Source organism: Aulonocara stuartgranti, assembly GCF_965226115.1.
Source record: "Aulonocara stuartgranti genome assembly, chromosome: 9".
In the NCBI taxonomy this organism is placed as follows: Eukaryota; Metazoa; Chordata; class Actinopteri; order Cichliformes; family Cichlidae; genus Aulonocara; species Aulonocara stuartgranti.
In genome coordinates this window covers 12,332,902-12,349,409 of record NC_138960.1, presented here as the reverse complement: position 1 = coordinate 12,349,409, position 16,508 = coordinate 12,332,902, and the positions used below count along the sequence as shown (strand labels likewise).

Below are 16,508 nucleotides of genomic sequence, written 5' to 3'. Positions count from 1 at the left end.
CACCAAAGCGCTGTGATTGATTTGATCACTGACGTTCCCTACAGACTGGAATTCACAACCAAATCTTTTGTCATACCAATTATCAACATACCTTTTCACTTAAAGCATGCGAGCACTGCAATGGACAAAACTAATGACTCAAGGACAAATCATGCCGATGATGGTTATATAATCTGACATAACAACAAAAGTGTAACCAAGGTGATGAGAAATCCCCAAAACATCAGGTCTTGTTAGAAATATTACATTTATTTATAAAATAGATATATTAAGAATTTATCACTGTGCAAATAAGAGCAGGCACCGTATAGAGCACTTTATAAGGGTGAAAACAAATGTTAATCATATCAAGATTATATTTCATCCCTAAGTACAAAAAAAATCAAAACTCTTCCTGTTTTGAAAAACAAAACAAGTGCTAAGAAAATATCAGCTTTACGATTAGAACATTTACCAAAAACTAATTTCATTTCTTAAACATAGCAGAACAGAGATGATGGAATATCATATGACAGCACATTTATCCACGTTACCTCAGTACTTATTGCTACCTACTAGGATGAAATGCAAACCTAAAGACTTGTGCAAAAAGCCTAAGCTTACAGAGTAGTTTGTTCTTTGAAACAACTACAAAGATACAGCATATACCCCACTAATGCCATGCGACACTCAAACTATAAATGTCTATTTGTTATCCAGGAATTACAGGTCTGCATTCAAATACAACATATGGTACATACTTAAAACGTATTTAAACTTATGCTGATAATCCATGCTTACTTGTATTGTGTATATTTTTACCCTGACCACAACAACCACTTCCGAAAACCAAATCATGCAGGATACCTGGTGTCCCGACTGAGCTCAGGTCTCAACAGAGTGAAAAAACACAAAACAAAAAAACAAAAGCAGGAGAGATGCAGATGTCATTACACACCAAAAGATTACAGCACCTCCTTTATCCCCTCCCTCATGGATGTTTCAGAAACTTGCATTTTTAAAGCACTTGTTCTTTTACAGTTCTGTCTCTTTTTCTCCCTCATCATCTGTTTCTAAGTAGTATTCGTCATCAGTTGTTGTGTCCGAGCTGCTGTCTGATGACTCATCAAAGGTGCTGAGGCTGGATACATAACCTCTGGAGGGCAAATGCCCCCTGGACTGGCTGTCCCCTGGATGTAGTACTCCTGGCGAGCTAGGAAAGGTCGGAGAGGAAAGGCTGGGTGCTTTGGACATGCGCCTGGACACTGGTGACAGAGGAGGTGTTGGAGGAGGAGTGGGTGGGGCCTCTGCATCCCACACAAACTGGCAAATGTTCATGTTTGGACTCCGGAGGTGAGCAGGCTTGGAAGCTGTAGCATTTACATGTTGAGGAGAGTCTCCAGAGCTCCAGTTTGCCAAGCACCTGGTCAGCGATCGAGGCAAAGATCTTGATCGCATTTTACCAGGATCACTTGGGAAATATGATTTTCGACCATCTTCAGAAGCCTGAAAGTCATACACTGTGCTCCAATCGGATTTGACAGACCACTGATCCAAATCTCCACTATTACCTCCACAAGAAAAGGCAGACTGAGAGAGGTCACCCACACTCATGAATCTGGATCCTGTGGAAATACGTCCCGGTCCAGAGGGTCGACTGGAGAGAACAGAACTCACAGAAAAGGACTTCCCAGGCTCAATGCCATACTTTAAGTCTGCATAAGAGGATGCCAAGTTTTCCTTGTCATGTCCTGGGCTCACACATGGAGGACCTACGGATGCCCGGCTTTTTCTCGGAACTCCCAAGCTGATCCCTTCTCCGTGCTCGCACGGAGAGGAGCATTCTCTGCGGCGATGCAGCTTTGGGCTGTAGAAGACGCTGTCGTCTGTTACATCAGACGAGGAAAATGGGGACATTGGTGAAAGAGAGGAGAAGGGAGAGAATGGACTCCTGGGACTAGGTGTGGATCTCCTGAATGAAGCTGGAAAAGCTGGACTTCTACTGGGACTTGGATCTCTGGAAGAGAGGCTTGTTGCTTTATAATCTACTTGGTCTTGTTCAAGGTCTAACTGGTCAACTGTTGGACCGTGGACCGTCAGATAAACTGGGCCTTTCTTTTCAGAAATTTGTTCTGCACAAGCATTTTGCATGTCACGGTCTGTTTCTAGAGATGATTTTTCGGTCCAGCTGGAATGCTGATTTCCAACTTTTGTGTTTCCAGCAGCCGAGGACGGTATCAGAATGTATCTATCTTGCGTCCACCTGTTCGAAGCCTCTGTTTCCTGATTGTCGTTCAGCACCATTACTTTCTCTGGCACTGTTTCCTCTGGAATTTTGCTACTCTCAACACTCACATCGCTCGATCCGCTAACAGAAGGTGCTTGTGAGGTTGACCATCTTGTGCTTAATTTTTGCTTTAGTTTGCTAAAGACTTGGTCTACTTTGTTGTTACTCTTGGCCCTGTCTGACTCTGACCTTGTCAAACTGGAGTTTGGTGTACTGACGCTCTTCTTCAGTGCAAATCGGCTTCTCTTTGTGTTTTGTTCATTATTAACGTCCACTGAGAAAAACCTGCTTTTCCCCATTATAGTCTCCTTCATGCTTTTGCTGGAGTCTTCTGTCTCCCGGGACTGACTCTCTGTTGAGCTGCTGCTGTTGGAGCTCTGACCTGAATGACGACATGGTTCACCTGCTGCTCCTATACTCTGCCCTGTCAGGGACTGTTGACTAAATTTGGTCTCCATGGAAACCGGCGTGTTATTGGTATGCTGTAAAGCATTAGGTGTGGTGTTTTTTGCGGCTGTTGATGCATCTACTTTGGATTTAAGGCTGTAAACCAGTGTCTCAGTTACATATGTGGAGCCGTCTGCCTTATCACCTTGCAGGGAAGGAGGTCTGATGTGAATTCTGTTGTCTACAAGTAATAGCTTTCGCTCTTGGCCTTTATCTCCGCTGTTATTGTTGCTTGCTCGATCAGCTTCTGAAACCTCAACATTTGGACTTTCTTGTTTGGGAGGTTTCTTTTGGAAGGGTAAGGACAAGGAAAGGGAGGGTCTAGGAGGTGACATAGGAGGTTTGGATGTGGATAAGGTCATGACTGAAACTGGGTCAGTATTTACAGAGAGATGTGGGGTGTAATTTGACTGGGAGGGTTGTGAGAAGAGGGTTGGTCTGGTCGTTCTCGTCTTTGTCTCCCCTTGTGTCATCCTTGCGGACATGAGCGTGGAGTAAGGAGGAGAGCTATAACGAACCTTATAGCCACTTGAAAAGTCAGGAGGGAGGGAGAGAGGAGCTGAAGTACGGCACTGAACTGTGCCAGATTCCACTGATAGTGTCCTTTCATGCCTTGGTGTGGGCAAGTCCTGTCTTCCCTGGTAAAAAATCATAGTATCACCAGCTCTTTGCTTGCTTCGCTCAAACTCCCTGAATGCTAAATCAGCCGAGTCAGATGATAAGGATCTATACTTTCCTGGTTTTTCCACCTCAATGCTGGAGGTCTTGGGTTTAGGGGGACAAACAGAAGAACTTGTTGAACTGCTCAATCTCAGAAAGGAGAAGATGGATGGAGCATTTCGCATGTGCTTAGATGTAGCTTGAGGGGTCGCTTGGACTTCTGACGACTCTGGCTTCTCCACAGCGATGGACTCTGACTGTTGCAGATCCACTGAGTCATCCCATGTCACTCTTCTCACTTTCTTTTTCTCAAGTTTCTTTGGCTCTTTCTCTAAGCTGCTGGAATATTTCCCCTCTTTTTTAGGGCTTGAAGTTTCTGAAGTGGAGTTGGTAATAACTGGGGTTGCAGGAGGCGTTAGGAGAGTGGAGACAGTGGCAGAGGTAGGAGAGGTAACGGCAGAGGTGACAGCAGGACTGAGAGGGGAAGAACTTGAGGCAGTGGTGGCTACAGGGTGGCTGCCAGTGGCAGAGGAAGAAGAGTTGGAAGCAGTGGCGCTATAGTCTTTTTTGGAGACAGAACCGACTGTGGAAATCAGACTGGACATACTTTTAGGGTGGAAAGGTTTAGGAATGGAAGCATAACTTCTTTCAAATCCAAGAGGTGTGGCAGAGGAAATGTTGGTAAATTTTGTTTTCTGGGACAAAGAGCCAGTGGAGGTTGCATATGCCGAGGTATGAATATTGGTCTGAGAAGGAACAGACTGAGAATGGTAGGAAGGACTACTTTTCATTTTTGAGGTTTGGGGACCAGAGGCATTTTGACATGTATGAACTTTACCATTGACAGTACTGGTGATATCAAGAGAGAGCGGTGTGCTGATAAACCTGTGTGAGTCTATGCTGTGAGGAGGCATGGGGGTGTTGTTGGGTTTTGGTGGGAAATAATTATTTTTGTACTTGCTGCTGCTCTCTGTGGGTGTATCTGAGCTCCTGGGATTTTGCAAAGCAGATGGTAACTCAGACATATTTGCTGTATATGAACTATCGGTTAAATCATATTTGCCTGGATCTTTAGGTTGACACAGTGTTGTTTGTGCTGTAGCTCTGCTAATTTTAGAACTAGACAAAACATCTGGCACACTGTGCGGCTTTGGGTATTCTCTGTTGTTTACATTTGAGCTATACTGGTCCTTGACAGACCTGTGCAAATCACAGTCAGGTGAATTCCCAGCATTTCTTTGTCCGAGATGGTGAGTTCCTCCCTGTGCCCTCATAAAAAGGTTCATATTACCTGTGCAAACTGACTCTGCTGTGTTATTGTTGTCTCTGTTGTTGTTGACCGGACTACCCCTGCTTTTGTTATCAGGCTGACTTGGAGATGTCATGTCACTATTATTATTGGAGGGTGGAATTAAGGTTGTGTTTGGCTTGTCTTTGTTGTTGGTTGTGTCTTTTGGGGTGAAAGGGAAACTGCTTTCCTGGGTAACTTGCTTCCACCAGGAAGTTTGTTTCAGCGTGGTCCTTTTAGGAAAGGACTGGGTTTTCACTTGGGCAGAAGAGTCAAATGGGGGCTGTCTGGACAAGGAGACTGGGGTCTCTGAAAATAGAGTTTTACTTCTGTCCCTGTAGTTCTGTTGACTTTCTGATGGTCCTTTACCTAAAAATGTCTGTGAGGATGTGAGACTGGACTGAATCCTATTTATTGTCTGAGACTGTTGGACAAAGGGTTTGCCGTCTGCATTTTTGTCCACTGGTAAAGGTGCAAAGATGAACCTGTCAGAGGTGCTCTGCTCTCTCAGGCTGGAGGGTGATGGGGAAAGGACAGGGCTAGTTTCAGTTGTCCTGTAAGAAATAGATGATGGAGAGAGGAGCGGCTTTGGCCTCTCTTGTTCATTATTATTGAGAAAGCTCTGTGAGAGATTCTTGCCACCGATGTTGCCTCTCCTTAAAGAAAGAAGTACGTTGCTGGTTGTTGGTTTGGAGCTTGAAGATGAGTGTCCGCCTTGATGGACAGTTTGTGGATTTTGCCTTTGTTCATTTTGGCTCTGCGATACAGAGGCACTGGTAGCTAAAGCGCTTAAAGAACCTCTGTCTATTTTTCTATTGTCCATCCTTCCAGAGTTCACGTCCAAAGAAACAGTTTTAATCATTTCCCTTTTAGATTCCAAGCTCAAAGGATCACTTTTAGTTGACCAGTCCACTGTGTTCCTCCTGAGATCTGAAAATGGGGGCCTCAGTTGGGTTCCCAGTCCACCTGTAAACCCCCTCTCCACACCATGTTGGCTTCGAGTCTGCTGAAAACCACGGTTTGCTGCAGCACCTGTCACATCTTGCGTATTTCCCTGGGCTTCAGAGCTGCCGGTTCCATCAAATCTTTTGGAACGTCGCAGTCGGCCACTCCAGTGAGGAGCGAGAACCGTGACCATGGAGGAAGACAACATAGTTCTGGGCGGGTCAGATAATTCCTGAAGACGGTCTGCAAGGCCTTTTGTACGGTCCTGTATATTTCCCTCTGACTCAGCTCGAGTTAGAGATCCAGTGTAAGTCCTTGGTTGTGATCCAAATGGAAGTCTGTGCAAGGCATTAAGCTTATGTGTCCCAAAGTCACTATTTGAACAAGCCTGAGTTCTGCTCAAGTCCCTGGTAATCTCCAGTTCATTGCAATCAGCAGTGATGACCTTGTCTTTCTCCTTGGCTGGAAATGGTATTACCTCTGACAATCGATAGATGCTGGGTGCCTCTATAGAGGTTTGTGATGCAGACGTTCTTCCATTAATCTGTTAAAATAAAAACTTTTACTGACAGGACCCACTTTTTGCATACTAAATTACAATTTTCTGAACACCTGCCATCACCAACAATTAAAATCTTAATACTTTAAACTTTATAATATTTATAATATAAATAAAAAAAGTTCTACAAAACAATTCCTATGACCCATACTAGAATATTCAATAACATATATTTGCATTTGCCTAGCTGTATCATTAAAGTCCAATGATTTTCATATTCACATTAAATTTGGGCTTATCATATTATACCAATGCAAATTCTGTGCACAGGAATGTAAAAAGCTTTCTAACTTTGACAGCTAGTGATCAATGGTAGCGGCTTTTCAGAATTTTAAATTGCCTGCACTGAGGCCCAAGCTTTTCTTGAGTGTCTGTTCCCATGCAGTAGTTATTTAAGAGATCCTTGACAAACAGGTTATCTTGAAAGACATGAAAGATTAGCAGGGAAACACACTCACAAGGAACACAAACACACCCTGTCACTTATAACTGTTAAAATAACAATGAATCTAAAACCATATTTTTAACATGGTGTCACCATTGCTTTATGTGACTTTTCAAAGATTTTTAAACACTTTAAACTTCTGATCTGTACTTTTGATTAGATTCTGGATTCTGGATCAGTGGGAGCAAAGTTTGCAATTTCACATTTGGTCTATATCAGGTTTACACTGTGCGTGTGTGTAATGTGCTTGATTCTATTAGACTGTAGTCTTTACCTGAAAACTGCTGTCCTTGATCTCAAATCGCTGTGGTTCAATCAATCTGTTGATACAAAGAGAAGACACAGTGTATTAGATTTCTGGGTGCATGCTGCAGCTGCGACAGTTCTGTGAAAAAGGAAACTGAGACATTGTCACAACTTTCTAAAATAATGCACTTTTTTAGTGTTGCAGTGCAAATTTTGTTGCATACAAAGACACACACAACTGGGGCAATCTTTGATTTTGTTAGTGGTGAATGTGCAGTGTAAACTTAATTTTTCTTAATTTCTGCTACAAGTCTCATTTCTGAATGTCAGATGGTCCAACTGTTTTGAATGAAACATTAGAGGGATTAAATCTAGAATTTGCCACAGCAATGCCGATCGACGGGAACGTTCGCATTCCTCACATCAATCACCGTCTCTAAACACAACTTTCTCACCGGCAGATGTAAACTAAAGTCACACCTACTAAGCAATCATGCAAACACTTACTTACTTTTTTAAATTGATGTGGAACACGTTGTACAAGTACAGTTCACACACAAGTTGTCTATATAAGGCCATGTTGGACTGACATGAACGCAGGTGTGGCTTTGACATAACCAATAAAGCGTGTTTGATCTGAGACCTCTGCTGACAGGCTTATCTTATTCTAATAAAAACCTCTGACACAATGTTATAAGCAGTTATTATATAATGTTAGATTAAACTATAGAAAAGGTAAATATTTTCCTGAGGCAAAACCAAGGCAACAAGTTTCACCTAAAATAACCTCAGATTCTCCTGCATGACTGATTTAAGGAAGTTTCTCTGTATAACAAATGAAACCACAGGTAGATGATTAATAAAACATGTCACATTGACTTTGAGAATGTAAATACAGACTTCCACACATAGGATTGCAAGAGCTACACATCTTCTCTTCTTCCGAATTCCAGAGGAAACACTGTTTAAAATATTTTAAAACAAGAAAAACAATGCATTCGTACTACTGAGACATAAGCTAACACACTTTATTAAGCGTACGTCCGCGTTTATGCAAACACTTGACTCTTCCAGGTCCTTTGTCTCAGACTAAAGAATGCAGACACAGCTCGTTTACTGATTGACAGGATGTTGTAAATCGAGTGATTAAAATGTGATCAGTGGCCGGCGTTCCTCTTTGCAGACCTCAGAAACAGTTTGTGAGATGTAGATTTACCGCTTATTAGGAGACACACTTGGAAAAAAATGTAGGGAAGATCAGTTCAGTACACCTCAAAACACACAAGGAATCAAATCCCAGGGTTCTCTGATATGTCTCAGTCATTTCAAACTCTGAAGGCTCCGCCCATGGGTGTGTCTAAAATAGGGTGGCACTCGTCCCTCCCTTAAAAACTTTTGCTTCATTTAAGTATTTACAGGAAATCTATATTTGTGTAATTTGTGTAATATTGCATTATAGATCAAGTTATATAGCTTTTACTTAAGTAAAAAAAATGTTTCCACGTTGCAAAGCAACTATCCATCACAATACTGTTTAAATTCTTGTGCAGCTGCACTTTTCACATAATAAATCTACAATAGGATGCAGGGCTGTGTATGAGCTTGAAGATTGTGGTTTCTACACTAGTTTTCCACACTTGTTAATGTCATACAGTAGGGGCTGCAACTAAAGATTATTTTGGTAGTCAACTAATCTGCTAATTTTTCTTTGATTAGTCAATGATTATTTCAATAACTCTTTTCTCCCCTTCATGTTGACAAACCTCCTGTTCTAGGTTCTAGTACCTCACCTGCTCAAGTCTGTCCACCTGTGAGGTCACCCTGTTGTCTCGTCCCATGCTAATCATGCTAAAGATGCTCTCTGTCAAGACTTCAGCCAGAGGTGCAGTGAGCCGCTTTACAGGACAAACTCATCTATACACCTTTGCTTAATACTAGTAAAACAGAACAATACAGAATTAGAAATCACTAATTAATAATAACTAATAATTTGGTTAGATAGCATAGTGTCTCAGATTGTGTAGTATTCGAAGCCATTTATACTCTTTACTGATTATATGTATAATTAATTACTGATACGGTCCAACCCACAGATTAGCAACCTAATGTTAGATGGAAAAGGTTTACTATCCAGAATAAATGCTCATTTTAATTTGAGAAAACAAACAAACAAACTAGGAGGCAGAGTAGCTAATCCTGTTTAATGCTTTACTATCACATTTCACTCATTAGCTAACAAAACTGAAAAACTGTGTTCACGTGGCAAGCATCATCCATGGGAAGTTTCTGACAGGTAGGCTAACATAAACACTACTGTACAATCATTTACATAAACAAGGTATAAATGCGACACACTAAATTAGCTCTCTAAAGCTGAACCATTCATAGTTGATGTCATAGCTCCAGGGAGCTCGTTACAAAAACACATTTAGAAGGTATTTGTGTATGATGTGTCGACAATAAGATTTTGTCCAGATTAATTTTTATAACCGACGTCATCAATTATAGTGACAAATTGTTGCAGCCCTATCATACAGACAGATGGGGAGTAACATGATTATGGGATGCTGTCCTGAATGCCAGAGCAGAACAGACTGTTCACTGACGTGTGCTCCAGAAACAAAGTGTCTAAATGAATCAGTAATCAAGGCCAGTCAGTAAATGTATCCCTTCCCTTGCTTACCTGTATAAACTCTTGCTGTGTTTTATGCCTGGATTAGTGGAGAGTCTGAGGACGTGGCAGGAGGTGAAGCTGGACTGCTGGAACTGGATATCTGCATCACCACAGGAAGAAGTTTGGTCCTTTCTTAGTGCTGCAACACATTCAGAATTCAGTGATTATGAGGTGTTTACAGCTGAAACCCAAAACAGAAGAGATTCTTGACTCAACTTTTTAAGAGCTATAGCTTAAATGTCAGATGCACGTTTCACCTTTGTGTGTTTCCTTCTGTGTGATTGCTGATTGGTGAGAGAACTGCTCAGCTGGGCGTTTGTCACCATGGCGTTCCTCCTGCTTGAATGTTTCACCAAATGTTTCATCTTGTTGTTCTCTAAAAATAAATAAATAAGTAAATGAACAAATAAAAACTTGATGCAAAATAACTAAACTTGAACTCGATTATTCAATTTTTGCGTTGAGCATTTTCTCTCTGCGCAAACTCAACACTTTGAAACATTTTTTAGTAATAATGTCTGTTCATCTCTGTCACACCGAGAACGGGCTCTGCAGAAACACAGCCTTCCTTGTTCTCCTTCAAAAAAAGATAAAGATAACTACGTACTTTTTTTCAACAGCTCCATCAGTGGTTTCATATCTACCCACCAGCAGTCACAGGAAGTTAAGAAGAATTTATCCTAAACTGGATTTCACACAAAACCCTAAAACTACGTACATACTCAAAAATAAAGAAGCGATGTGATTCCCCCCTTTAGTATGATGATGACTAAAAGCAGCATCACCAGACACAGTAATACTGCAATATTTTTACCAACTTTATGATATTACTGCAATTTTTTTAACAATTTGCGATTTGCTTAGCATTCCAATGATGATTTATCACCTATTTCCAAATGCAAATTATGTCCTTTATTTTTTTTACGCAAAAAGAGATCGTCACTGTCGGTGTGTAGTTCCATCTACAACATCTTTTCCTGTCCACTCAAAAGTCTAAAACTGAAAAAGAGCCGTATTATTATTATTGTTTGGTCCGCTGTAATCTAGTTTCCGCAGCATGAAATCAAACTGAGAACTGAAGGAAATTCAAGCAGCCGTGCTTCTCTCATCTCATCATTCCGGCAGTGCTGGACCGATAAGCAGTGGTTATATAACTATTCGGCATCTCGTTCCACACTTTCTGTTACAACCAGGGTACAGAGCTAACACACCCACTCACTCAAACATGCATATGCACATTTACTGCCGCAACCCAACGCTGAACCCACGCTGGCGTGCCAACTACCGATCACGATGATGACACCAGAACAAAGATGAGGCGGTTACTGAAACAGAAATGTACGTGTCGCTGCAACCTTTGTTCGGTAAACAGAACAAACGAAATGGCAACAATTATCTCTTACAGGACATTCTGGGATCACTTTCTCTATTTTTATTGCATTCAGCAGTTTGGAAGTGGATGGAAATTGTTGCTTAGGAGTCTTTATCTAACCTGTGGTGCTTTTTGTGATCACAAAATGAAGCCCTTTGATTTTTTTTTTTGTAATAACATGGCACATCATAGAAAGCTGTAGCTCTCACTATCCACCTTGCCTTCAGGGGCCACTCATTGGCCTCATTAGAGTGCTGGGAGGCGATTATAAAAGCCTGCCACGACATGACATGAGAGAGGAGCGGAGAGAAAAGAGGAAGGCAGGGAAGGAGATCTTCGCGCTCTTCTACAGCATTTCAGAGCCAAAGATAACACACCTTCAGTGAACCCCAACCAGCTGCAGAACTCTTCCCACATCACGGCTCTGTCAGTGCTTATCAACCTGTAAGAGCCCTGGTTGATAAGTGACAGGTCTGTGATTAGTGATCACAAGCACAAGACCCAATTCAGAAAGTATATTTTTAATTTATGTGACTAGTGAAAGGTATATGGCTTTTCTTTTAATCATTATCTGCATCACTAGCTCCGTGGTTACATAAACATGTGCTGATTTGTCCACCTGAGGACGAAGGTACAGCCTGACGGCTGCAGTCACACAAACTGCTGAAGTAATCATGAAATCGATTGAGCACTGCGGTGCCTCCAGACCGCTACCACCACGTAGCTCCATTAACTGAAACAAACTGAAAAATGATGTACGTGGACTTTGGTGCCACTTTGAATGGATATTTTGTTTGTTCCCTGATGGCCAAGAGTTAGGACAAGGACATCAAACTCATCATCACATACACCCTACATTGATCTTAAATGGGTCGGACTTATTCACAAATTATTCACAGCAACAGTTACACCAAGGTCCTTTATATTAAAATAGAAAACACAAGATAATATAGGAAAAATAAATACAATTTTGAGAAATGGTGATGCAATAAATGAAAGAAATCTGTCAGCATCTTTGGTGCTTAAATCGTAAACAAATGTATAAAATTGCAATTATAATTATAATAAAATATATATAATTATTAAAGAAAATGTTTGTGAATCACTGAAAATGTTTTTTTTAACCCAATGTAAATAAATAAATAACAGAAATGTTTTTAAAGCTTTTCTGTGGGACAAATTGGAGTCATTGCTTGGTCCCTGGGCCTTGTGTTTGACACCCCTGACTTAGGAGAACAATTCAATAAATTCAACAAAAACATAAACTGCATAATTTGATTAGCCAGGGATACAGTAGGGTTAGACATGGCGTTGTCACGGGCTAAATTTTCACTGTTCCCTTTCAGTAGATGGAATTGCTGACATGTAATAGCTCAATACTAAGGTAGTTATTTCCTCTGTTAATTGAGCGCGTCCTGGATATCAGTTCTGGCTAAAATCGGTCCGGCTGCTGATTGATACAAGAATATGTGTTAAGACATGCTGAAATACCTCACCTACGAGGCATCCCTGAGGCGTCCTATTCAGAAATCCCAATCATCTCGACTTGTATTTCAGCTGTGAATTTTATTTTATTTTTTTACAATTTATTTCTTCGTTTTTCACAAAATTAAATGACTGGAAAAATTATTGCTATTGGCGTCAGATATTGGCTGTCCTACAAAAAACACGTACTGCCTCAGAATTTCACAATTTGTGCATTCCTACGTTATTGTCTTTGAATAATTAAAAAAAAACTGTGGCAAGTCTTCACACATCCCCAGCTGTCACTGGGTAGTTTTGTTCAGCCACGAAACGCTCCAAATGTGAACAACTCAAGATGGAAGAAATGCCAAATGCTTAGTATTGGTACTTTTGAAAATATGACTTGAAAACGTCTTTACTGAACTAAATCTTGGTAGCATGCTCTGGTTAAAAACCAGATGGATTTGAATCCATGTTGAATAACTGAAGTTATTTTCAATTGCAATTATTCAAATTGCTTATTCAACTTACAGATGGTGTATTTTTTTTTGCTAACAAGAAGACAAATTAGCAATTTCTTTTTCAGTTTAGCTGAGTTGTTATAAACTGTCCAGGATGACCGTGTAAATGCATGAAATAATAAATCTATAACCTCATGTGTAGGCATCAGCGACCTCTGATCCCCTGTCTGCAGATGCACAATGCTTGTGCTACCCCGTGCTGTGAATTGGGACTCTGTTTGTTTTGATGGCTTTGCGAGCTGATGAGTAATGCAATTGTAATCCGTGAGAGACTCTTTGAGCCACAGTGTTGTGCACAGAGACGCTCGTAAAATTATGTTGGTGTGTTCCCTTCACTTTAGGTCAGCTTTGCTGTGGGTGTGTGTCCATATCTGCCAACTAACACTTACATAACCGCAAGGATCCAAGTGTGGGTGTGAACTCAGCACTGACAATCACATGTGATGCTCCAACTCCGGCAAATGATTTACACCTCAAACTTTTATTTCAGGTTCACCTAAAGACAACTTAATCACTTTGCCTGCATGCAAAGTTGGCCGAGACAAAGTGAGACTTGTTCTTTTGCTGCCACGCCTCGAGTCCCTGTCAGATTTCCAGTGGTGTTGTTTATTTTTCAGCCCATAGGTAGGAACAGAGTGGATAGACTTAGGAGGAATTAGCAGGAGGATGTGGAGATAAACAGAGGCAGAGCCGTGGACATGCACAGGCAGCAGGAGTGTGTGTGCCTCAGAGTGAACTCTGGGCCTGGGTGTGCATGTATGAGCTCGCCTGTTAAGACTGAGAAGCTGAGCTGCACAGAAGTACAACACTGATGATGCCACAGTGTGTGGTTTAGTTTAGTCAATGACAAAGGCATGCACCCACACACGATATAAAAGGCAGCTCAGCTTGATAGCGCAGTGAATTCACAAGTGCATTCAGTAAAAAAGGAAGAAGCATAAATCCTATGCTCAAAAGCTCCTTTCATTACATTCTGCACTCTAGAAATATGCTTGAGCCCAGTCGTGACGTTTCATGAGTAAGAAAAAGAGCGTGTCACCAACCAAATCCTGTTCAAAACTCTAACGCCCTGCATCCAACCACCCCAACGGAGCTTTACACGGTCGTTACATCAATATGAAGTCGTCATTTATACAGAACAGCACATAACACACAATAATCACTGATATTACTTCTCTTCAAAAAGTTCCACCCGCCTCTTTACTCTGTTTAAAGCAGCAGGTGGGCGCGAAGCAGCTGTAAACCACGTATAAATGGCGAAACGAGTGAAATATCTCAGTGCCGAATACGATGCAATAATGTGATAAATGTTCACAACGTTTCTCTCGGCTGTGAGGTGTTTGTGCGTTTCAAGCACACCGCTGCTTCTGTAAAAATAGATGTTTTTTAAACGCGGTTTGGCACGGAGGCTTCTCTTTCCTCTCGCTTCGCAGTTAAAAAGGCAAAACGAGGCTAACACGGCATACAGGAGCGGCTAACATGTCGTTTTAAAAGCCTCATAAATACTAGATAAACACAGGGTGGTTGGTAAAGTTGACTTTCGGGAGCTTTCCACCTACCTTGCAGTTGTAGCCCGTGTCCTTGTTGCTGCTGCCGCTGGTGGTGTCCCGTACAGAGGCGTAGCTGTCTCTCCTCCTACAACTCTGAGCTCTCCTGCGTCACTTGTTGACATCCTATTTTAACCGGTTAAGTAAGCCTTCAGCATTCAGACTAGATTTAGAGAACATCTTAAAAATTTAGTCCAAATTTCCCATGAGAACAGCCCAGGTACCCGTGACCGGGAGAACCACTCACTGCTGGTTAAAGGTCAACTCTTCCCGTGACGAACAGGTGAGCGGCGGGCAAATGAGCCCGGGCAAACAGACCTGCTGCTGAGGCTCTTATCTAGAAACGTCACCCACTTGGATCATTTCCTTCTCTGGTCACTTTGAGGAAAAAACTGCCATTAATGCTTCCTGGCAGCATGCCCTGGAGGCACACCTTTGAACAAAGAAGGAAAGTACTTTTACAAGGCCCTCTGTCAGGGGCGTTTGCAGGATTATTTTGTAATGGGGTGACAGTACAAAGAAGAAAGAGAAATCTGAATAGCTGATCAGAAAAAGAGTGTACAGTAGAAAAATTGGATTACAGTACAGTTGGCAAAATTTAATTTTTACTTGAAAGTCATAATCCTGCTTAATTGGCCTAACATTACAAATGTCCATAAAAATGTCTTCAAACTAATCTAAGGTGGAGCCCCCCATGCCCAAACTGCATTCTGCAGACCTTGTGCTATGTGGTAGAGGTGGAGCAGATTGATCCAGATATGACAGCATTGTTACTAACCTGGTATTGGTATCAGATAGGATTGATTCATTGTTTCTAAACCCAGTATGTAGCCCACTGAACTGTGTTACATTAAATAGGTTTTTTTTGGAAATGAAGAAAATATACTTCAAACAGACACTATTGTGTGATGTCACGTCTATTGTATTTATAGCCTATAGCACATTTAATTAACAAGTTTCAAAATGCATGAAAAGCTAAAAGGTGTGGTTAACTAATTGTTGTGAGAAGTAAAAGCAACAGTGATTTTGTGGTCGGTAAAATGTGTTCAGAAATTTGCAAACTGATGATGATTCATCTCACAAATCCTGACACATTGCTCTCCCCTATATGAGCAGGCTTTATAGGGTAAAGGATTTGGTATCTCTGAGAATTCTGGCCTTGTATTCACTTGATATCGGATCAGTGCCAAACAATGCCTAACTCTCCATTTGAGGTTATTTATGATACAAAAACACACACTTAGGTTTATTCTTTCAATTTCTTTGAAAAATAGTATTGCAGTCATTTTCCTGTTGCAGTCAGTCCTTGGGTTTTTCCAAAGAGGTGTTCTGGGTTATTTGTTCTCTCACTCAACAGTTTTCTCTTTCTATTTCTTTGCAAAATCATTTCACATGTGGCTTTTCTGGTTTTTTGTTGATTCATTGTTCGTCCTTTCAGGCTCACAGCTTTCACACCAACTGCCAGAAACAGTTTCTGCATGGATAACAGCACCATCTTCCTGCTCTGCCACACTATTGTTGCAACATTTTGTTGCCCATGTGAGAAGGAATGCAGGAGGTTGTTGTTTGTACAAGGATCAAAGTAAAAATGTAAATTTACTGGTGTCAATCAACGTAAAACCAAAAGCAAAATATGAAAATAAGCTGCAAAAGGTCTGGTTAGTGGGCTAAAACCTCAACAGAGTAGAACCAGTTTCACTATAAATTAAAGGTGCAATGTGAAAAATCTCACCACTAGATGTTAGTAGTTCACTGTCAGCTAAGTTCTTTTTTCTTACCCCTGCCAAGTGCATAATCCTATCTACAGTAGTTGCTGTAGGACAAATAACTGGCTGCCATTCATCTGTAGTGAGTTCGGTTGTCAGTCTGCTGTTTACCTCAGCTCGCAGTATTTGCCCACGTCTATTTACTCTGGAGGAGGCTGTAAACCTTTGTGAAAGGAGTCCCAGTTGATGAGTCAGTGAAGCTCACTTCTATCCAATGACAGCAGCGGTGAGGTGAGCTGTTGAGGATATCCTACATTTTCCTGTAGGTCAAAACTGATATTTTTGCAGCTGTTAGCCTCTGCTAGATG

At 41.3% G+C, this 16,508-nt stretch overlaps 2 protein-coding genes across 2 annotated transcripts in view; one reads left to right on the top strand and one right to left on the bottom strand.

Annotated features, from left to right (window-relative positions):
• Positions 1 to 228: 228 nt before the first annotated feature.
• Positions 229 to 14,749, bottom strand: LOC309714512 (uncharacterized protein). The gene is made up of 6 exons (XM_082547027.1): positions 14,682 to 14,749; positions 14,447 to 14,560; positions 9,788 to 9,906; positions 9,540 to 9,669; positions 6,885 to 6,930; positions 229 to 6,150 (listed from the first exon to the last, which is right to left on the bottom strand). Exons 2-6 carry the CDS (start codon positions 14,557 to 14,559, stop codon positions 1,015 to 1,017), a joined length of 5,544 nt encoding a protein of 1,847 aa, XP_082403153.1. The 5' UTR covers position 14,560; positions 14,682 to 14,749; the 3' UTR covers positions 229 to 1,014.
• The window catches only part of LOC309714513 (receptor activity-modifying protein 3), a 39,331-nt gene continuing 37,379 nt past the window's right edge, over positions 14,557 to 16,508 (top strand). Inside the window, exon 1 of the mRNA XM_082547029.1 lies at positions 14,557 to 14,717. The gene's annotated coding sequence lies outside the window, so the exon portion shown is untranslated. The remainder of the gene's footprint in view (positions 14,718 to 16,508) is intronic.